We start from the raw sequence: 24132 nt of genomic DNA on the forward strand, positions 1-24132 counted from the left end.
AGAATGTATTGGACAACACTGCTCTGGTGCTTTGGACATTCACATGAGAGCAACCTCCAGGGGCCCTTGCTGATACTTTAGTTCCCTGGTTTTGGTATGAACCAAGAAGCAAGTAATGGAGGGATGTGTCTTTTCTGGGATCCCTTGATGGAATGTTCAGTGGCTGGTATCTTTATAGCTGTCTCATTCTCCGTCACTGGATAACTACAGTGAAGTAAGCAAGTAACATGGCATTAGATGGTGTAGGAACTATTGTGGTTAATCAAAAAGAGCATTGTAAGTAAATATTAATACTAAGTAAGGTCAATAATCGGCGTCATTGTAATCATTATTTTTGTCAGGAATGAGACAAAGAAGACGAGATAAAGGGTACTAGGCCAGGTCAGCTTCAGAATCCTCCAGTGTGTGTTCCCCCTAAATGTGTGCTCTTTTATTCGTGGGTTGGCCTTGTGAAATCTGATTACAGTATTACTTCAATGACTTTCAATCATGAAAGTGGTAGACAGAAAGAAAACAAGCAAAGCTGATATTGAACAGAGCTTTGACTGCCTAGTCAAAGCCTATGGGATTGAAGGAACAGAACCTTTACTCTAGGCTCAAAAACAAGCTCAAGTGGGAGTAAGTCGAGAATCTTAATGTTATAAAATACCCAAATTTTACAAACGGTGGCTGGCTATTCCTTCAAATGTAAGTGGTAAGATTGTTGACACCTCATTGGGGCTATTTTGATGCAGATTGGGCCATTGAATGAATTCCGTTAGAGTGGGAGACCTTAGCCGTGATTCACTGTGGAGGCGCACACAAGAAGATTAAGTGAAGTGTGGATGGGTATGGTGAGTGGATGGTTGCAGAGAAATCAGAGGAAATAATCGATGAGTGAATTTACTCATAATGGGCTTGATTTTTGACAGTGAGCAAGTGGTGACTGAATTGAAAAGCATCTCTGAGTTCAAAAGATCAGGTGGGACCGATGGCAGCAAACAATCCAATGATTGCTGTTAGATTGAACTGTCTTCAGAAAGAGGTTGCTGTGGCTTGGCTGGGGCACAGACACTGCAAATCCAGAGACAGAACTTCCTGGGCTCTGAACCATGATAGATAATTAAAGATCAGGAGCAGCTTAGCTAAAAGAAAGCCAATAGTCAAGGAATAATTTCAACTGGAAAAGAAAAGGATAGAGGCCCTTCTTTAAGGAAGGTAGAAAAACATCCCTGGCTTTGCAGAAAAAAATAACAGCAGAAAGAAGCTTTCTTTACCCTTTTTTTTTCCTGCAAATCATGATTGATTGAGTCCCCCAGCAGTGTGTGGATTGATAACGAAGGGGCAGAATGACAAGACTGCCTCAATGGCAAAACCTTCATGAAAGCAGGCAGAGCGAAAAAACAGCTCTGGGTAGATTCCTGCAAGGACTAGGACTGAAACCTTCACGTCCACAAAATGGTCTATTGTAAACCTTGAGAGCGTCTTGCTACGTTTATCCAAAGTCAGTGTTTCCCTTAACTGGTTGCTAATTTGAGGACCTTAGCAGAGATAGGCAGACCTTGGAAGGCCAGCTGAGGGCTGACTCATGTTTTAAGCATGGACTATGCAAAGAGACTACATCTCCTACAGCACTAAATATTCTTTCAGATGGTCGTTCTAGTAGGAGGGCAAGATGCTAGCCAGGAGATGTGCGTGTTGGACAGATGGTGTGTTTGGCTTTGTGATAGCCAGGAGGATCAAGCGGGTGATTTATTTCAGGGTTTGGTGAGGTGTAGACACAACTGATTCCATTGCTGTTGGGCCAGTCGCAGTCACATGTTCACGTGACACTTAAGCAGCTGAAGCCAGATGCAGCCATAAATCGCCAGGTGAAATATCAAGAGACCTTTCCAGAGACAGCAGCAGGTTAAAATGCTGAACGGCCCTGTCTTCCGTACTTCCTCTTCACCCTTTTGAACTCCTGTTGTTCATTCCCAGGCGATTGTTTTCCCTGTATCATTGGCAACAACAGATGTTTTGGGTCAAGGACCCAGCAAAATGCCTCCCAAATATGTCAGGTCCAGGAGGAGAGGGATTGTATCTCTGGGACATTATTTCTTCAATCTCTTTCAGCAATGGAACATATTTCCTTTCCATTGTCTTTTTCTTGGAAGCTGTCCATTGCCGGCATCATAGCCATCAGCTACAAGAACAAGAAAGCAGCTTCCAACAGGCAGGGCTGGTTCTTAGCTGGTCAGTTGTCATGTTCAGGCAACCTCTTGACAATCCAAACGGCTTTACCTCAAGGTTCAAGTAAATAAAAAAGTAGCCCCCCGTCCCCACCATACCAGCTCTTTTCACGGTCCAAGTAATCAGTAGCCACTGTATACTTAGAACATCTTCTGTGTCTGACAGTCGTGGGCCATAAATCGGGAGATTCCAGAAGAACAAACTTCAGTTGCAGCACGTGTTTGATCTCAATATCTGTGTGTGGGTGCCATGACTTAAAAGAGCTGAAGCATTTATAATAGCTTGGAAGAAGGGTCAGTGGAAAACCAACACTGCCCTAGAAAGTAGACATTTGAACCATGCCCTAGGAAGTAGACATTTGAAGGGGCAAGGGTTCCTAGGGAAGCAAAGACTACAAGTCTTAATTCTTCACAAGTGATAATGTCTCTAAGTCAGAGAACAGAAATTGGCTATGCTCCATCAGGGGTAGAAGGAGGAAATGTCTCTAAATGACAGCAGGAAAACTTTAAACTGAATTTAAGAAGTTTCTGATGGTTAGGGTTGTAACCTAGAAAACACACTACAGACGTGGCCTATGGAAACTCCTTCTCTGGAGAATTTAAAGCAAAGGGTGGACAGCTGTTCTCAGATGCTTTTGGCACGGTTCCTCTGGGAGGCAGGACTGGCCTGCCCTAAGATCACTTGAGGTCCCACTCTTGTTCCAGGATCATGTAATATTTTATTTCATCTACTGTGAAGCAACACAAAAGACCTGTGGTGATGGAAAACTTGGGGCTGGCTGGTTTCTGGAGAAAGAGCAGATAAGGGAAACCAGTCTTATTCCAGAGAACATCTTTACTGCCCTCATGCCAAACATACTTCTTTTTGAGTCTTGGATTGGCCTTCCTGGGTTATTGGTGGTCTTTTTATCCTTTTTGTTTCCAAGTAAAATAAAGGCAAGCATAGGAGGGAGTGTGTAGAGTGATATTAATAGTAATAACTTTTCCTGAGCTCTTAATGTGTCCTTGTTATTGTGCAAAGCGCTTTTCATGGCTCATTCCATTTACTCTTCCCCCAACTCTACGCAGTAACACTGTCTTTGTATCCATTTTACAGATGGAAAGACAGGCTTTAAAAGCTTAGTGAGTTAGGCTGGGAGTTCAACCCAGATGAGAAGCTATGCTCTGGCAGGTTTACTCAGTCCAATGAGGATTCAAATCCTACATCACTCCAATTCTCTGATCCTCAGTTTCTTTTTGGTGAAAATGGAGAAGATGGTATTTATTTTGCAGGGCTAGATTTCACAGGGAAGGTGACATCAGGGGGGGCAGGTAAAGCCTCCCGTATGATCGCACACAGGCAGCAGGTGTTCAATGTGTTCATTCCTTTCCCCCTGCTCTTCTTCTCCCTTCCTTGGGCTTTTCCTGGTCTGAGTCATTCCTTCATGATGTCCCTGGTTCTAATCAGGCCTCTGTCAGTGACAGGCGCTTTGCAGCTCAGCATCTCTCTGACTGATGTCTACTGCTAATTCCTTAAATTTACATATCATCTTTCTTCCCTGGAGCTCATAGCACTTAACAGACAAGTGGGGCACAAATGATTTAACGAAGTGAAATCCAGAGGCCTGCTCGTCTGGAGATTCTGCAAACTAGTGGATTAGCTCAGATGTCAGCACTGAATTATGATCCTTCAGCTGCTTGTGCTAAGCATGCCACTAGCATTAACTCCCTGGTCTTGCAGTGGTCCCTTAAATCATGCATAGAGATTGTCATTTTATTGTAAGAGGGAGAGGGGAGAGAAGAAGAAAGGAGAGGAGAGGGGAAGGGGCTACCTGGGAAGGTGGATCACTGGAAGGGGCAGACTGTGAAACCTTTGGCCTGGCTGTACCTGGAGTTTTAGTAACAGGATGGGTAAATAGAACAGACCCAGATACAATCCATTCAGCCCATTTCTTCACACCTCCACGCACATTTTACTTACCAAATTCTAACCATGATGCCATGATTTCCCTGCTGCTTAAGAATGTAAATTCACACAAGTGACAGTATCTCTGCCAAACAATTTTCAGGCAGCAAGTGGGTCTTATTTGCGAAACTGTGAAGGAAGAAGGCTGAATAATAAATCTCTAAAATCTGGTTTCCTTTATATATGAGGTGGCAACAGTAAGGGCTTGGAAATTACCGGGAGCGTAGGAGCATTTAAAGGGTTCTCACTGGTGTCTCGGTACACTGGGTGCTTCCACAAGCCACCTTGTCATTACTGGTACACCTCACCTTTGAAAGGGGCTGTTGGCTTGGGAGGGTAGAGGGAATTGTGAAGGGATTATATCTAAGGGATTATGAGAAGCTAGCTGATTCTCCTGTCCTCATTTCCAATGTATAGCCTCATATCATTCTTTAACCGTGTATTTGTCATTCTCCATTCATCCATTCATTCATAGAAACAAAATCTTCTTGAGGAGTGGCATATATATAGCACTATCTAGGGGTAGAGAGAAGAAGCAATGTTAAACCTTATTATTTGTAAGACCAGCATTTACAATATAACTGGGGTGATAAAAAAAAAAAAGACACGAAAAAACCAGTTAAATTATAATGCCAGGCAATGAGTGATTACCTTCTGAAATCCATGGAAAATAGCCTGAAGTCCTTTTAAAAACAAGGTAAAATCAGCAGTACAGTCAGTAAATGCTAGAGTTCTTGAGAAAAGAAGGGGATTAATGTTGCATGTGCCAGAATAGTTAGGAGAAGAACTAGCCAAAGAGACGGGGTAGATGGGGTGGTTCGGGGAGTGGAGAATTACAGCTAAGAGGAGAAAAAGCAGCAACGGGCCCAGTGGGGAAGCCAGTTTGCCTCAAACAGAGTGTGATTGATTGCAAGGACTTGGGGCAAGCTACCTGCAGAGCAGCTGAAATAAAGAACTTATTGCATGAAGGTGGAAAACCTGCAGTCAGGTCTGGGCTCTGCCATTGAAGTTGCCTCTCTACCTTGGACAAATCACTTTAACCTTTCTGAGCAGTTTCTCCATCATGTGCAAAGTAAGGTTAGTAAGTCCTATCTCATAAGAATATAGAAAGGATGACATGAAATATTGCATGTAAATGTGCTTGTAACCTGTAAAGCATTATGCAAGAATGAGCTTTAATTATTATCATTAACAGCAGTAATAGTAAGATCTGATAGGGGAAGCATAGGTTTAGAAGATCTTTGAGGGTCTGATTTGGCATCAGTGTATCCTCCCTCAGCAGACACCATTATTAATTCTCTTCTGTAGACAGCTGCCTTTTAGTTATCTGTGCTGATTTTGGCCTTGCAGAGGTCACACCTTGTGGGGTATGTAGACAGATGTGGCTTTGTATGGTTCAGGAGGCACAAACTGGAATCCCATATACGCATACTAAATTGGTCTCATTTGACTTCAGGGGATCATAGCTTCTGAAGCACTAATCCCAGAGGCTCTAAACAGGAAGGGGCTTAGGGGAGCAGGGAGGTAGGTGAGGCAGCTGGGGAGCCGAGAAGGAAAGAGCTGTTTCTGGGCCACTGATGGGAGGCCCAGCACAGGCTCAGCTCTCACCTACAAAGGTGAGGTCAGCAGGATTAACAACAGCAAAGCAGCGGTCCAGGGAGTGTTGCATTGATTCTAGGCTCTAGAATCCTAGCCCATCTACCCTGACAAGTCCAGGATATTCACCGTCCCTGTGGAGTAAGAAAGCTCTGTGCACCTGTCCCAGGTTAACATGACCTCACACTAACGTGATCCTAAGGCATCTGACATGCCCACGTTCCATGCTGCATATGTGGTAGAAAAGTGGCCCTGCCATCTTGCAGAAGTATTCAGCCTAAGATGCCCCTATGTTTCGGGGCCAAAAAGAGGTAGTGAGATTTCCTCACCAAATGCCACCTTGTTCTCTGTACGAGTGGCCAGAATGGTCCTGTACAAGTTGGATTTGAAGGTGCAGGTCACACCTGTGTTCTGCAAGGCGTGTAGTCTGCCAACGGCAACAAGAACTCGGTCTTCCACATGAGTGTCTGATGAATTTGAAACTACTCAGCCAAAAAGGCCATTCTCTAAACATTTGGATTGGTAAACTTTTAATTTCCCAGAACACATATATTCTCTGCTAAACACACAGCCTTTGTTAATGATAATGACAGCACCTTTATCACTGGAGCCATATGTGCCTGGCTGTCTCAGAAAGGCCAAGTTCAAGCCTCCCTGAATCATCCCTTTCAGCTCCCACCCTCTGTTCTGCTTGAAGGTGACACTGGGCTTCTGAGTCACAGTCACTAGAGCCCAAGCATCATCTAGGAGCACTGATGGAGACAGAAGGTTTTAAATGTCAGCCATTTGGACAGTGCCCAGCCAAGATGGCCAGGGCTGGAAGCATCAACCACCTGGTCATAGTCACCCTCCAATCTAGCAGCCCCTCACCCCCTATAATCTGTCCCCTTGTAATTCAGTTCATCAGATTGCACTGGTCCTTTAGGTGAGTTAATGATGAATAAGATGTGGGTCTGGCCTCTCAGAATCTAGAGGGAGGAGAAGGGCACACACACAACCAGCCAAGACATAAGGCAGCCGTGCCGGGTGCTCCATGTGAAAGAGATGGAAAGGAAATGATACCGAGAAATAGGCAGAAGGGACCGATTTGACCTAGAGACTCAAGAAAGGGCTTTAAGAAGACACAGCATTTGAATCAAGGCTCTGAAGGAGCCTTAAGAAAGGGTCACAGAGCCTGGAGAACAAGGACATGAATAGACCAAAGACACTGAAACTCAGTCCCAACTTTCCCCTGGAGAGGCCACAGCAGCACACTGGTGTCTTTCCCAAGTGTTTATCGAGAACCTCTGTTTGGGTTTGTTTCCGCCAGATGACAGGAATTTCTTGCGGCTGCAGAGTGACAGCCGGAGAGAGGGCCAGTATGCCCGGCTCATCAGCCCCCCTGTCCACCTGCCCCGAAGCCCGGTGTGCATGGAGTTCCAGTACCAGGCCACAGGCGGCCGCGGGGTGGCGCTGCAGGTGGTGCGGGAAGCCAGCCAGGAGAGCAAGCTGCTGTGGGTCATCCGCGAGGACCAGGGCGGCGAGTGGAAGCACGGGCGGATCATCCTGCCCAGCTACGACATGGAGTACCAGGTGGGGTGAGCAAAAAGGGAATCTTGTGATCCGTATTTCAATATTTCAAAGGGCGAGTCCATTCATCATTAGGGAACGTGGTTAAGCGCTACTGTTTTCATTGTGTTTCTCACGTTGCCATGGCAACTGAATGACACTCTTATTTGTTATTCAGAATATGCCTATCTCTACACCCAGACTTGGTTCTTTGTTCCTCCTGTTGCCTTTTATATTGCTGAAATCTTCTCCAACAAATGTTTCTCCTCTCCATTTTATTTTAGATTGCTATCAGGTAGGCTGACAAAGGGACACAGAAGCCAGAGAAATAAACACAAACAAACCCTCCACACACAAGAAAAGAGGCCTGTGGAGCCCCTTCAGATCTGGGGAGGAAATAGGATAATCTCCCAGACCTGTCCCAGGCAGCATGAACACAGGAAGGGGAGCGGGGGCTGTTGGCGCTCAGTGGCCGGCAGACGTCAGAGGCTCCTGAGTGAGGGCTCTCTCTCTCTCACCAGCTCCCAGAATGGAGTTCTGTTATCTCTGCCCCAGAGAGCAGGAGACTGAGGCACAGATGGGTTTGTTCAGCCGTGGTTGCAACTTGGGTAGGAGTAGACACACTGTGGAAGAGGTGACTGAGAACCAGCCAAAGCATTAACCTTCTCCTGCCCAGACGAGGAGCAGCAACAGATGGCTGGTGCGGCAGCCAACTGCTCACCCAGCTTGCCAGAGGACATGTGCTAGTTTGCAGAGAGGAACCTAGGGAGGGCGAGCATGAGGAATGATTGAAGACCACAGAGCCAAGGGGCTTCTGTGTACAGCCTGCAGTCCCTGTCCCTTGAGGTTGCAAGGCATCCTGAGACCCTCCCCACCCCCATCTGGGTTCCCACTTACTCACCTGAGTGCGTTGTATTGTAACTACCTGTTTGCATTTGTGTCTCAGCCATTAGATGGGTGAGCTTCTCTGGGCAGAGATCTTGTCTTACTAGGTTTTGTTACTATCCTTATGTCCAGTGCATAGTAGGTGCTCAGTAAATGGCTGGTGAAAAAACAAATTATTTTCCTCCTAGTTGTAATAATGAAGCCCTAAGGCAACTTATAATAAGGAGCACAAAATTACCCCCACCTACTTGTGTCTTCTGAGTTTTCAAATACCTGGATTGGGTATTTGAAAGATTTATGAAACAGGAACCTCGAAAATAGTGAGGGAAGTTTCAACCCCCCTTTCAATAGTCTCTGATTATGGCCCTTTTAATCAATACATTCTAGTTACTGGACAACAATATCCACCCCCTTGTTATATTTTCTTATCCCCTTAAATATGCATTTGATTTGAAAAAACTCATTTTAAATTAAGATTTCAAGAGCTGTAGCCATGTGGTCAACAGATGTGTACCAGGTGCAATAACACACACACACACACACACACACATGCTTTAAACTGCAGCTAACAGAAACTTGGAAATCCTTGCACTGTTTGGAGTAGGAGACTCAGTTAACCATGGCTCTTATTATTCCGGCTTCTAGATTGTGTTCGAGGGAGTGATAGGGAAAGGACGTTCAGGAGAGATTGCCATTGATGACATTCGGATAAGCACTGATGTCCCACTGGAGAACTGCATGGGTATGTGAATATCTGTCTCTTCATGGTTCTTTCAAATAAGACCCCAAGGGCTGGGATAAGCAAGAGCAGGCAGGACACCATTTTCCAATGCAGTCGTTACCCAGTGGGTGGGGCAGCCACAGTCTCTGCAAGGTAAGGTGTGGGTATAGTTGTGTCTTAGGCTGGGTTCAGGGTGGGAGGGGGTGTGAGGTGAGAGGGAGGCTTATATCCCTGTTCCCAATCAGAAATAGACATGCACTAAGTACATAGAAGTTCAGGGTGCCAAGACCCCATCAGCAAACCCCAGCTTTTAGCAAAGAAAATGCTAGCGGATGAGAGCAACTGCCAGTCAAAATTATATGCTGGAAAGGTTTGATGGATTTAATGGAAGGCTTCACTGGTGAGCAAAAATAGTACATATGTTATGTAAGAGTGATAACACAATTATCTTAGTAGTTATTTTACGTGAATGAATTGCAGAGCAAACTGTGGCATTTGAAGTAAGATTTCAGATTTTTCTTTAAAACGAATACCTCTAATGCCCAAGATCCCAAAGTTGTTGTAGAATTAAACATTGCAGCCCAGGTGACTGGCACGAGAAGGATATCATAACCATCATCTTGGTCAAAAGCACCTGAGCAGCCAGTCCGCCTGAGATGCACACATTTTCTTCAGGGTATCCTCCTGCAGATGAGGTTACCCTGACTGTGTCCATCAGAGCCATGGACATTCCCCAAACCAAGAAGGGAACCCTGAGAAGGCAAGAAGGCTGCTTTCAGTCAGAAGAGTGGCTGCAGTAACTCACCAACTGCCTTTCTTGGCACACGAGCCCTGGTGTGTGTGTGCTTGATGATGTCAGAAGCACCTGGGACCACCCCAGTCCCTCCGGGCAACTCTCAGGCCCCAGGCATCTCAAAGTAATCCAGGCTCTGAGAAAGTAATCAGCAGTAAGTGACTGATTACAATACTTTAGGGACCCATTTCTCAATGAAAGACTTTTTGTTCCAAAGCAACTTTGAGAATCCCCCCTCCTCCGCCACCACCACCCCACGATGATGATGTGTTAGAGCCAGCCTAGAACATGTGGAAGATGTGGGGCACTTTCCATGGAGTGGTACAAAAAAACCTAGTGCAGTCATGTTTATCATCATATTCATCCAATTATTCACTCTATGTTCACCCAATTGTTTCTTCCCTTTAACTAAGTCCAATTTTTTGTTTGTTTTTTTCCAGAACCCATCTCAGCTTTTGCAGGTGAGAATTTTAAAGGTAAAAAAAAAAATTTTTTTTTTTGCATGCTTTTTCCTTCCCCCATGTGATGTGAATTTGGTGGGGGGAATCAACCTCCAAATTTGTCAAATCTCGCAAGAGAAAAGAGACGCCACACCTTCCTGCCACTAGATGGCACTAGCAACACCTGTAGATGCGGGGAAGGGGATTGAGAGCCTCACTGTCTCTTGTTTAATTAAAGTTTAGAAGCCTATTAATAGAGACAAATAGGTTACAGATAAACCTTTCAGCCTTGCATTGTCCAACGGGGAGCAATGAGGCTGAAAATGCAGGGGTGGTGAGAAAGGAGAGACTGTGGGAAGACTGAACCAAAAAAAAAAAATCAATATAAATTAAAAGTGAAATGAAGTGACAATGATTTATTTTAGCCTGAAGATGGTTTCTTTCCAGTTCCAGGGTACCAAGGCAGCGGTTTCAGTTAACCACAGAGCCGAGGGGCTTCTGTGTACAGCCTGCAGTCAGTACCTGCAGTCACCATACCTCAGTGAGGTACGGTGGCAGGCCGCTTGTGAGGGAAGGAAGTTAGGAAAGAGACACAGAAGTGGTGCCTCAGGAGAAAGAGTTACCAGATTTAGGACCTGGTGTCCAGTCAAGGGAATAAGGAGGTGCATTCGATGACTGAATGCACTTTAAATGCAGGACTGAAAATCAGAAAGGACGTGTTCTCCCCCAAGAAAGCAGAGAGAGCAGAGCAAAGTGAGAAGAATTGGGGATGCTTGCCTCAACCAGGTTAAAAAAAAAAAAGGCCTCCAGCCTTGGGTGATGGCAATGTTGTTTGTGCTGTTACAGTGCAGCAGATTTTACATTTTGCCCCCTTTGCAAACCTATTAGCTGACACTGCTGAAGTTCCCACACTGGTTTCTAATGCCAAACATTTAGGAACCACTCTAAACGCATCACTGCAGTTGGCCTGAGTGTAAAAGCGCACACAAAAACACCCTCATCGAATGATGGGGGTTCTTCATGACCTGTTTGATGCCAGCAATTGTGAGGATTGCCGTGCCCTCTTTGTACTGGCTGGGTGGGAGCATTGCAGAGATAAGGGCAGCCATTTTTATATCTGCCGTCTAGACTCGTTGTCTTCACTCTCATTAATCTGTCCAGCTCTGGGCTAGAAAGAGATGAATTCCTGGTTTGCCACCTAGATGTGCTCCCTGACTCCAAATCATCTCACCCAATTTGCCACTCATCAGCTCTAAGACAGCCAGTGAGGAACAAAGCTGCAGACAACAGGGGAATGACAGACCGACATAGAATATATTGCCTTTCTTACCCTTCTTCGCATCCCTGAACCCCGTGCCCACTCCCTGTCCCACAGTTCTAAAAGTATTAAGAGTATTCATGTGCATACACTGGTGCTCTCTGGGGGTGAGGTTTATGTTAATGTAAATCCAAAGTATTGGAAGGAAAGCTGAGAGCCAAACTGAACGACTTGGATTACAGTCGAATTCGAGTTCTAACCTTCAGGACCCAAGGTAATGCTTATGTTGGTGAAGTGAAACCTGTGGATGTTGTTTCACCTGACTCTCTTTGGGTTGTGGAGACTCACATCTCCCAGAAAGGCTGGGTAAAGATGTGCCAGCAGCTGCTGCAGACACTGTTCTGTGTGCACACCGTGTCGGGCCATGACTGACAAGTACAGTGGCTAAGTGCTAAGTGCTTCACTTCCATAAGAGAATAAGCAGACCAGGGCACGTACATTCTCCTTGAAACTGTGCTTACCATGAGGCTTCACAGGCCATCCATGCTTTCTTGTAAAAAATATATACATAAAATCTCATCTGAGCGGCAGTGCTCATTTAGCCAAAATAAACACAGGGCTTAGTAACTTGAAGGTAAGAATTTCCAGGGTGCTCCTGGTGGGCCGCTTTGAGGCTAAGCAAAGGCAGTGCACAAGTTGCATGGATTGGGCCATGGCTTTCGTCCTGGGGGATGGCAAGCATCTTTGGGAAGAAGAAACCAAGGCTTGAGGAGCAGAGACTTGGCCAATGGACACAGTAAAGAGCAGAATCTGAATTGGGAATGGAGAATTTCATTCACCTTGGCACATTTTACATGGAGATCTGAGTTGGTAACCAGATGAACCTAGTGCCATGGGTCTCTTCTTTCTGGCTGAGACCTGTTTGACCACAGCATGCAACTCTGCCTTGAGCAAACTTTTCTGTTTGAGAGAGGAGAGGACTGTGTGTTCCATCTAACCTAGTGACTCATATACTATTCGTCTTATGGTCGGGACAGCAGGAGTCCTCTCTTGATCAGGGCATAAAATCAGCCTTTTCACTCAAAAAATGGAAATGGAGAAATCAGGTTTGGGCAGGCAAGGTAAGGGAAGTTGATGTTGAAACACTACCAACCATAGGCATTTACATTGTTAGTATGTTTTTCAAATTGGAGTGTTTTTCTTTTCCCTTATAAATTAATCATGCAACAGAAGTAATCTCATTCTTTAGGAGCAATCAATGTATAGGTAAATCTTTAGGGAAATACAATAAAAGTGGCCTTTGGACCTGGAGTTATTAGGTGATCTCAATCTTTTATATTTTGAAGTATCTTTCATTTTCTGCCTCTTACTGATTTCTTGCCATGCAATATTTTAATTTAAATCATCCTGTGTTTTCTGCTGTGTGTGTGTATATACATACATACACACACACACACACACACACAGTGTGCCAAGATGTGAGTCAGTAATGAAGAAAAGCCTGGAAGAAAAAGAGATCTGTGTTGAGAAGGGAGAAAGAGAAGAGAGAATGAATAAACTGTGTTGTCATGTGATTTTTTAAAAAGACCCTTTTTTGTGGTTGTTATGAGTCACATTTTAAACAATGTAGCCTGGGTGTGCATTCTTTTCTTTTCTTTTTTAAAGCAGTGGCTATAAACATGGTGCCGTCATGTATCTTTTTCTAGGATTTGAGCTTTAACAAATGAAAAACCCTGTGTATAGAGGGGGAAAAGAACCGAAAAGTGGTGTAATTAAGGTGATGGATTATTTCCTCTTACCCAATACTTTCTTTTTTCAATAAAAGAAACAAGAACAATAAAGAAGCCAGTAAAAATATATAAAGCCCATAATCAGAGTTCTGGGGTTGTTGACCAGGTGGTTATTTTTAGCAGCTCACCTTGGAGGCAAGAGTTTTTGTTCGTGTTAGAGGCTGTGGTTTCTGAGCAGAGCAGGGGCAGAGAGACGATCTGGTGCCCTACCTGTTAGAGACTCATGGAAATCCCAGCTGGGTGCACCTGTGGAAGGTGGTTGTCAGAGGGAAGGATTCAGAATGACTGTCCTACGCTAGTGGATGCTAAAAGGAACATCAATATCTCCCGTTTCGGCTGGGAATGTGGGGTTTATGACTCAGACCATTCCTAAGGTCCAGGGGCCCCATTTCTCGGGTCTCCCTAGGTGCCTTTCTGCAGTCCTCCACAGTTCTCATCCAGACAAAACCAGGAGAAAGTGCACATCCACAGCTGTCTCTTGGGCATAGAGGGGAGCAGTATTAAGAGAGGCCCATTTTGTGGGTAATGCTGGCTGGCATTTGACTCTATTCCTTAGGCTTTAAGTTCTGTTTCTTTGGTGCCAACTGGCCAATCTCTGCATTTTGCACCCCCATCTCTCCTTTCCCATTCCCACCCTCACCCTCTATTGCCTGCCTCCCAAAGCTTTGTCCGCCAGGGTAAGGTCCCCCATCCCGGGGCCTGGCCTCACATTCCCTTTCTCCCTGGACTCCCTTCCTCCCACGCCTCCTTCTCCTAGAAGCACTTCTGAGATGCAGAGAGAGTTAAATGGTGCTTTTGCACATAACCGTCTGATGAAAGGCAGAGAAGTGTTCCTAACCCCTGCCGGGGTTCCAGATAGGCAGCTGTAGTGTGTGAATCCTCCTCCTTGCCCCCACTCCCTTATGTCTCCAGCTGCCAGATTAAGGCTAGGTGTTGCTGAGCAAGAAAGCATGGAGATCAGATGTGTGAAGTGGGTAACTGCTTGGCGGCCATCCTTCCCCGGGGACACAGAGGTGTTCTTTGTGAGGTTCGCTGGAGCATGCCACCTGTCCTGCTACAGAGGCCTGACACGTCCCCTCTCCATCAGTTTGCCACTCATGTAAACAACCGCCGAGGTCAGCTTATCTATGGGTGGAAGAAAATGTTTTTCACCAACTTTTCTCTCCAAGAACATAGGGACAAGACTCAGTTTACAGAAAGTAGCATAAGTGCCACCAAAGAGTGTGAAGCGTCCGAGACTTCAGCCAGTCAGAGATCTGAATTCGGAGGCATTTAAAAATGCCTTAGATGTGGGAGCAATCCACATGGTTTCTGCCAACTTACTGAAAACATCCCGGCGCCTCCCGCCACACCATGCTCATAAGGCAGATGGAAAGAGTCATTTCTCAGGGATGCCTTTGTGCTTGTGCGTCTTTTTTCCAAACACATCAGAGGGCGTGACCACATTCTTCTACTATCTTCTGTAAACTTCTCTAGAGGAGCCAACCTTTTTCATTTGTTTAATCTCACAAATTAAATAAACCTTTTATCTGAAATGTTCTTTCACCAGCACTTCATTTTTAACCTGTACAGAAAGGACTGTGCAGACAGACCAGTCCTAAAACAATTCTGACATGCAATGAGCCTTTTTGGAAAGAGAAAGAGAGAAGGCTTACCCTTGGTGTCTTTCAAAACACTTCTTTTGGAAACCTGGGTGACTCCCCCAGGTCCAGATGATATTTCATAAATGCAGCTACAGTATATGCTTTCTCATTTCAGTGATTCAGTGAGAAACTGACTTGACTAAGACACGCCAATCCTCAGACAGGTTCAGACAGAAATAGGAGGCAGAAAGGAAGAGGGCTGTTTCCTCTTCCCTCCCTACTTGGTTAGAGCAAGGAATCTGCAAACTTTTTCTGTAAAGGCCAGATAGTAAATATCTTGGGTTTTACAGGACATACAGTCTCTGTTGCAAGTACTCAGCTCTGCCATTGTGGCATAAAAGCATCCATAAGCAATATGTAAACAAATGAGGGTGTCTGTGTTCCAACAAAACTTGATTTACACAAACAGGCAGTGGGCTGGATTTGGCCCATAGGCCACAGTGAGCTGACCCCTGGGTTAGAGCACAGGCTGGGATTTCATCCACCTGGTTCCAGCCGTGACTCTGCCACTTGCTAGCAGTGTACAGTTCCTCAGAGGACCCTGGACCATCTCTTGGGTTTCACTGAGTGCTGCTCTGCCCTTCTCCACAATTATCCTCCAAGTGAAACCAGGAGAAAATCACTTGTCCTCTCAAGTCCTCAGGTCTCCCTTTGAAGGGTCATGAGGAATAAACAAAATTGATTCATGTGAAGCCCGTAGACCAATGGTTAACACACAGGAAATGTCCACTCAGGGTGGCCGTTGTTACAGACACGTTTCCCAATTGCATAGTAACCCTATTTGCAGATAGGAATGACAGGAACACTACCTCATGTGTAATTGTTTTTCTTATTTTCTCCCATGCCTGGTTTCTCAAACTTTATTGTTTCTCAAAATTCAAATTCTTTGTGTTTGCATTGCTTTTCTCTAGGGGGTCTCAGAATTTTTACAGATGGGAGCCTGTGCAACCTTGCAAATGCACTTGGAGTTCAGTTATTGACTATTTTAAGTATCTGTTTCTCATTATCTCACACAATGGGAAAACTTTGTTTAGAATTTGGGGTGGGAATTAATGAAAAATAGTTCAGGAATTGAAAGCATTTTCCAGTTGAAAAAAGACATGTGAGTAAGCGGTAGAAATTAGATCAATCAAAGGGAAAATTCAGGTCAATAGATCAACCAACTCCAGGTAAGGTTGCATTCTCACCTACACTTTCACCCACCTAGCCCAGGCTCCTTTTTTGTCAAGCAATGGCTCGATCACCCCAGATGGCTGAAGGGGCAAGTGAAGCTAAAATTGCACAACTCAGCAATTCGGGCATCTGGTGCAGGTGACATCTGCCTGAAGTGGGCACCTTTTTCTAATTTCCCATAGAGGTGCCATATGAGCTAGCAAAATCTCTAGCACTTTCTGAAAATAACTCTCCAGGGAAGTACCAGTAGGTCATCAACATTTTCCAGGGAATCTGAACATTGGTCCAAATATATTCCGCTATGCCATCCGTCCATTTATCCATCCACCTATCCATTCATCCGTCCATCTGGCATTCATTGGATTGCTGCTGTTGTCTGGGAAGGTGCTTTGGGTGTGGATTTAACCCCTATTGATTTATCATCTTCCTTTTCTCTAGCTGGCAAACCACAGCCTCATTAGCATACAACTCTCCGAGGCTAGAACAGAGCCAGATTCTAAACCAGCACACTCCACCTGCCTTTGGAGTTGAGTCTTTTCAGCTGGTGAATGTTCTGAGAAACTTCTAGCCCCCAACTGCAAGTCAACCAAGAGTTGCTTGTAGGGGATCAGGAAGGGTTTGCTAGTCGTATCCTCTCTTTTCTAACATTAACATTATTTCTAACCTCTTAACATTAAAAGTATGAATTCACATAGTACTATTTCTCATTTCTCCAAACAAATGCCCAAAGAAAATGTTTAAGGAGCCAGTATAATGTCCCCCAAGTAGCTTTTGTCACTGAAGTTTTCTACATGTTGATAATTTCAGGGGAGAGAAGGATAAGTAGAGAAGGAGAAGAGGGTCTTACTTAAAGTGGAGTTTGTCTTTCAAGTAGAGCAGGATTCTGAGAGACTATGTCTGTGTCTCTGATTCTAAATATGTAATCCATGTACTAGGATTTCACCTTCCTCCAGCAGGTCCCCTTGATTCTCTCCATTGTGCCGTAACATTGTCTTTTATCATAAGAAACACTGTAAGAGAAGCATGAAGGCTTTATCCTTCTTCAGCCTGAGCACTTTAAGCCATAGGTGGTATATTTTGTGTTGGAAACCAGCATTTTGGCTGAAGGAAAGCAGACTTTTGAACAAAGATGATGTACTGATGGAGGGAATGTGGGTAGTTGTGACCATGTTCTGCCTGACAAAAATTTGTGCTCCCACCTTTGTGGTCTGGTCAGGTACTTCTTTGGAGGAAAAGCTAATCCCTGAGGATTTATCACCTCCCTTTTCTTGATGGGTGAGCTGCAGCCTCATTAGGGGATGGCCCTCACTGTGGAGCCATATGAAAATCAGAGACAAACCCCAGGACACCCTTTGGGGAGAGAAGGTATGTCTCTGAGGAACTCCAGGGGCATTCCTTAACACTTTGATGATTCCTGTGCATTTTTTGTGAGCTCATATCGAAAATCCAGCAGCAGGATGGTTGCCAGGCAGCAGATCCTCTTGGTGACCTGAATAATGAGTTGACACCAGTTCACTGTGACTTGCAAGCTGGCCATTTCAAGGAGCCATTTCCAGCACCTTGCTTTCTCTTCCTCTCTGATTCTATGCATAATTTCCACGATGGCCACAAATATGAGAGAGAGAGAGGCCTTTGTCAGCTATGGTAATGAAACTAGTAAAAGACAGAATTAGTTTGGGGACAAAGACAAAGAGGGTAGGCAATAAGGTGGGAGAAGATGAAGATGTACAAAGGGACATTCAGGGGATCCTGGGATTCTGGGGTCATTTCTACCCCAGGGCATGTGGATGTGGCTGTCAAGGTGTGTGCAGAGCAACACATCCTTGTCAAAGCTCTGCCATTGTTGTGGGACTTCTGGTCACCCAAGAGGTACCAATGAACCTGCACCCTAGTGGAAGAGAATTCGTACAGCAGGAGAAAGCAGTGATTAAGAGCTAAGAAGTTGAGCAGGCTTTGAAATATTTTCCAAGAAAAATGTTCTCATTTTTCTATCACTTCTGAGAAGACATTAGAAGGTCTGACCCACCTCTCACCTATTCCCCAGATCAAAGAGAGGAGTTCTGATGTTCAGGCTGCAGGAATTAGAGAACACAGACTCAGAAATAGGAGTCTTAGCCTCAGTTCAGTGTTTGATTCACCAAGCATTTATTGAGTGCCTTCTTTGTATAAACCCTTAGGTATGGATGAGAGCAAGTTCCTCACGATGAGAGTGAGTTCCTCTGCTTAAGGAGCTCTGAATCTCAGGGTGGGTAGTGGAAGGAGGCATGAAAATAGAAATGAGCCCCTTTTGCATCTTGAGCAGAGGGGTACCACCCTCTGCTCACAGGGTAGGACCACCAATGCATGAAGGAACCAGCAGCACTTCCCACCATGGCTCCCCTGCTGGGGCACCCCATAAGTAGAGAGGATGCATCTTTCCGGCTTAATGCAAACAGCTAGGAAGGCATTTTTCATAGGAGAAGCATATATCATTTTTCAGAAGTAAAGATCATGTCTGGTTTTGGCAAGCTCAAAAGCTCCTAGTCCCTTTCTGGGCCAGATTCTCATCTGATGTAAATCTTTGGGAGAATCAAGTTGTAACACTGCTTTGCATCAAGTGGGACTCCAGCCAGTCTTTCCCCAGAGTTACCCTGGGCTTAAATCTACTACATCATCTCCATAGCAACCAGCAGCGGCCAGTGAACGTGGTTGCCTTCTAAATACTCTGCCAGCTTCTCTTCCCTGCTCTGTCTTTTCTGTCATTAAGAATGATTTCCCTCCCTCTCTCTCTCACTCACTCACTCTCGCTCTCACATACCCTCTGTCATTTTGTGCCCACATTTTTTTTGTTGCAACTTCCCTTCCAATCTGCTTTTAAAAATCCTCCATCCAATTAAAAAAATGAGGATGCATTAGTCATGACTTAACAGTGGTGATTGACCTGTCTAGGCAAGACCAGGCTAATTTCAATGGGCACAGAAGCCTTGGCAAGCCAAAGTGGAATTTACCTTCAAATCTAGCCAGCCTAATTAATACATTGTTGCTGAGAATGCTGGCCAGCCAGACCAAATATGGTGTTTCCACCATTCAGGAAATCTGCCTCACTGAATCCCGGAAGTCATGTCAGCATCATTTACTTGTATGTATTTGTGTATGTGTATGTGTGTGTGTGAGAGAGAGAGGGAGATGGAGGGAGAGGGAATTATAACACTTCCATATATTATAAAGTAATTGTGGTTAAACAGAAAGAAAAGAGATGTGTAATCCTACCATTCTTGGTTGAATCCCATACTTACTATTTAACTAGCTGTATAACCACTTAATTTAACCACTCTCTGCCTCTGTTTCCTCACCTGTAAAATGGGTCTGACAGTAGCTACCTCTCAAGGGGGTAAGTAGGAAATAATGCAATCTTTGAGAAGTGCTTGGCAGGTGCTAAGGACTGAGTACCACCTTAGTCCCCCAGCCCCTTCCCTGTATGTCCCAAAGCATGTGTGTGTTTCCTTCTTTCTTTTTTTAAATTAGTCTTATGATTAGTCTGCATGCTCTCAGCCTAGCAACACTCTTCTGTGTCTCTCCACCAGGGGGCACCCTCCTGCCAGGGACCGAGCCCACAGTGGACACGGTGCCCGTGCAGCCCATCCCAGCCTACTGGTATTACGTAATGGCCGCCGGGGGCGCCGTGCTGGTGCTGGTCTCCGTCGCGCTGGCCCTGGTGCTCCACTACCACCGGTTCCGCTATGCGGCCAAGAAGACCGATCACTCCATCACCTACAAAACCTCCCACTACACCAACGGGGCCCCTCTGGCGGTGGAGCCCACCCTAACCATTAAGCTAGAGCAAGACCGTGGCTCGCACTGCTGAGGGCCGAAGCAAGAACAGCACCCAAAACAAACGAGAAAGACTGCAAACACGTTGCCTCGATTTTGCACTTTTTTCTCCTCGCCTAGTTTCTGTGTGAACTCTCAGACATCTCTCTCCCGGGTCCCCAACCCTGAGCACTCTTATCAATCCCAACCATCCTCCTTGGGTTCATTTTGGCTTTTGGTTTTTCTTTTTCCTTTTTGTTGATTCCAAACCAACAAACCCAACTCTAATGCTGCATCTTGGACTATCCGAAGAGATCCACCCCCCAAGCACTCCACAACTCAAGGCTCAGCTGGTTTTGTTCCAGAGACTGGTTCGCTTGTTTTTTCCCCTTGCCTTATCCCATACCTCCTCTCAGTGGGCAGTCTGCCAGGAGACATGAGGGGAAGCCTGGATCTGTGTGTATGTACATAGTAGACATATGTGTGTGTGAATGGCTCTCTGTGTGTGGGTGTGTGAGAGATAGGCTGGTTCATTGTGTGTGTGTTTGGGCGAGGGGTGAGTGTTCAGAGAGGGCCCCTTTAACTCTTGTGTTACTTCTCCTGGGGTACATTTTACAAGAAAATAATATACTGTACAAGTTTTGTTTACTTGGAGAAGAGATTGAAGCTTTTTGTTGCCTTATCTAGCTCTGGCTGGGTTTCTGTTGGCTGTCATTGTCATCTCCAGGTACCTAAAGAAATAGAGGCCACATGGGATGCAGTGTGGCCTCTCCCATCCCTATCCCCATCCCCAACCCACCTGACCCAAGAGAAGGTTCCCCTAGCACACTCAGACAAGACCCCCTTGTCTTCTGGTGTCTTTGAAATGTCAAAATAACAGCCATTGGGTGTCTGCGGAACCACCTCTCCAGCCCTGAAGCAAATCTGTCTCATGTTGCCTTATAAAAGAGAAGCTCATAATGAATGTTTAGCCTTTATCAGTTACGTCCAATCTTGGAATAAGTCATAGAGAATAACAAGTCTGGGACTGATGTAGGAAAAACAGTAGTCTGTTTAAGTTGAGAGGAGGAGGAGGTGGACCAGAGAAGGGAGAAGAGGGAAGAACTGAAATGTCTCCTCACCCAGGGTGGTTACTGGGCCCAACTTGGGATGGGGTTGAGTACGAAGGTTAAAAACCATATACTTTGGTATTATATTGGTCACTGTAATAGCAGTTGTAAAATATGGGGGAAAAAGGGATCATTTGCTTTATTTTCATGGTGTTAATGTGTGCCTGAATCTATAGCCGCTAAAATGTAAGGCTGTCCACCTGACTTATTTAAATATTATCAGAGAATAGAAAGTAATCATTTTTTAAGTGTACCAATGTGCTGCCCCTTAAAACATTCATGGCATCTGGCAAATAGACCCTTGTAGGCTGGCCTGGCATATTCAGATGTTGCTGCATCATCACAGAGAAGGTCTAATGAAGATGTAACCATTGCTGCTCATGTGTCTTCTCTAAGCAACAAGGGGAGTGGGATGTAAGAGAGAAGTTGCTAATGATACTGTACAAAGGATGGATTAAATAATGAAGTCAATTTCATTGATAGAAAATGCAAATTTTAAGATTCTCAGTGTATGAGGTCTCAGCCTCGGGAGCATTTATTTTTTACTTTCCTGCTAAAAATCCACTGGGGAGGTATAAAATTCACTCCAAAGAAGTTTGCCTGGGCCAAAAGCCTCCAGGTTCCTTCTGAGAACAAAATACTAATGATTTTTTTTTTTTTTTGGCTGCTTGGGAGAGACTTTCAGCATTCTTTCGCGATATCCAGATATGTCCCTTCAGCACACACACTCAACTTTCTCATCTGGTTCGTTTCATCCTCCCGAAAGAACGGTGCTCTCTCACTCTTACACTATTTCAAAGAGCTACTCTGTCTCAACCACAGCAGCCCTGCCAAGAAAAGACAAGATGAAAGGCTAGAGCATGTGCTACATTGAGATTTCAAGAAGTGTCCTACCTCAGCTGAAGATGAAGAAAGAAACAGGGAGTAGAGAGGGGATCAGCCCGGGGTACCATGCGATGACTAATATGCCATTCATTAAGGGCTTTTATCTCGGCTGTCCACATCCAGTCATGCATTTGGGGCCAGGCATGCCTGCAAAATGATTGACATTCCTGTAGGCGCCCCATAGAGGTGTGGCGTTGAGAAATTATATCTGGAAGATACAGCCAGTGTAGTGACCAGCTGAGTTACCATATACCCTGATGATTCCCCTTCTGTAACAGAAGATGACAACAACTTTGTGAACTTTCTATATCTTTATCTGATGCCCCAAGTGGCATCATCTTTATGTACATGCCTTAGTTGAGAATATGAGACTGCTCTAATCTTTGTGAATCCCTTCACACTTCAGCTGAGGATGTCACCTTCTCTGTCTTTCCCCACTCCGCAACCTCTGCCTTTGCTCTGTCTATCCCAGCAATTTTCTTAGTGTTATCCAGGTACTATGCTAAAAGGTCAGCTCTTCTGTAAAATGCCATGCTTCGCAGCTTTAAACAGCAAAATTCTGTATTTCGTGGAGGGAGGGAAGGGTCACTCTCTTCTAAGAAAAATAGACTGGACAGGCGAATGCATGCATGCATGTGTTTAGAGTTGCTTCTCAGAAGACAAAGAGATGATAGCAACTATTAAAATATGAATGAATGAATGAGTGAATGAGTTGAAGTCCTAGCTCGGGCTGATAAAGCTTTTGCCTTAGTAGAGGTTTTATGTCAACACCTTCAGGAGGGAAGACTTTATTTCTGCGTTGAACTCCCCTTCCATGATATTATGCTAGCAATTGCCATCACTTAGTTCCTGGCGAAGGCAGAAAAAGAAAACAAAAAATCAGCATTGTCGTTGACCAAACTGGATGCTGAAGATAAAGTAAAATTGTCTTTTCCCTTGTCCCACATTTTTGGGATTAAAGCCAGAATTGAATAGGAAATACAGTACTATTTCTGAAGTTGATAGCCTATCTTTAAGAAGACCCTGTCTTTAAAATTAAACTAGCAGGCAAACACCTAAATAATCGAAAATTACCAAAGAACAACAACGAAACAAGAAAACCTAAAGATTTTTACTTCCTATTCTTATTCCTCTCCTTATTACTGTGACACCCCTTGCATTGCTCAGTTGCCTGTGTGTCAAAATAACTTGTGGACATTGGAAATTATTTGAAAATGTATTGTGTGGAATGTAATAAAATGATGATATTTTTATACAAACATGTGAGGTTTTTTTTCCCTTTGCCTGTGAGAACAAAGTTGAAACGTAGGCTTTGAGCAAACCGATGCTTCCAAAGTTTACACATCACCTTCTGAGCTACAGGGCATTTCTGTGGGAGGTAGGTGGGTTTTCTCCTTGAGGCTGAATGCCAACTTTTCCTTCTTTTTATTTTTATTACTGCTTGTTAGGATTTTTATCCAATTTGTGCAGCTGAGACAACTTTTATGATTGGTGTGGGATTTTGCAAAAGTTGCTAAGTGCTAAATTGCTAAATGAGATTCCACAAAATTTCTCTTGATGACAAATCCCTGGAGATTAGATTCTACTTTCAAAGGGCTCTGGGGTAGTGGTACCAGCTAAGCTGAATCCTGTACCCAGCTCTGCAGAGACAGATCACTTCCTTTGAAGAAGCAGCAGTGTCATCTTACCCGTCACCTACCCAATTATTACTTCCACAGGGACGTGAATCTCCCATTTACGAGCGCTTTCCCAGACAAAACGGGAACTTGTAGCATGTTCAGGGCTGAAAGATATTCTAGACTTCATTTTTGAACAGGTAATGAAGATAATTAGATGATGACTGTGGACATGGAACTATCAGAGTGGAACATTTTATGAAAGGAACACTATAAAACTTTGAGGAGAGGCACTTGGGGAAACTTACTCAAAAGGCCAGGTCTTTCTTGATGAGTATTTTTCTTTGGTCCTCCTCTTTGGATGGTGACCTAGTTATATAAAATATTTCTATCGGAAGGGGACTGGGTTGGGCCGGGTGGGGGAAAATCTAGGAAAGGCAACCTCCCAGCAGTTCATGGTTTCTAGATAGTGGTCAAGAAGAGGTCACATTAATCCTATTTGCAGATAGGATTTCCCACCAACCCCATTCATGGGATTTATCAGAGGCCTTCTGACAACCTGGGAGCCCTCCTCAGGGGTCCGAGAACCATCCTTAAAGGTCCTGAGAAAATGTACATGTTCAGAAGATCCTATTTCTGCCAGAGTCCTGCTTTTCATCCTATCCAAACCTAGATCCAGGAAGGAGTGCTTTTTACAGCTGTAAAACCTGTCCAAGTGCTGCTAAAAGGAG

At 44.7% G+C, this 24132-nt stretch overlaps 1 protein-coding gene across 4 annotated transcripts in view; it reads left to right on the top strand.

The window, feature by feature from the left end:
• The window catches only part of NRP2 (neuropilin 2), a 116815-nt gene that overhangs the window by 75667 nt on the left and 17016 nt on the right, over positions 1 to 24132 (top strand). Inside the window, exons 13-16 of one of the 4 annotated variants that reach the window (XM_054549672.2) lie at positions 7061 to 7323; positions 8830 to 8926; positions 10139 to 10159; positions 19566 to 23044. In XM_054549672.2, coding sequence (XP_054405647.1) covers positions 7061 to 7323; positions 8830 to 8926; positions 10139 to 10159; positions 19566 to 19846 — 662 coding nt within the window. In that variant the 3' untranslated portion in view covers positions 19847 to 23044. Of the gene's footprint in view, positions 1 to 7060; positions 7324 to 8829; positions 8927 to 10138; positions 10175 to 19565; positions 23045 to 24132 lie in introns of those variants that run through there. The other 3 variants (XM_063712989.1, XM_063712987.1, XM_063712988.1) reach the window with 3 other exon arrangements.

This window comes from Pongo abelii, chromosome 11 (assembly GCF_028885655.2).
Source record: "Pongo abelii isolate AG06213 chromosome 11, NHGRI_mPonAbe1-v2.0_pri, whole genome shotgun sequence".
Taxonomy (NCBI): Eukaryota; Metazoa; Chordata; class Mammalia; order Primates; family Hominidae; genus Pongo; species Pongo abelii.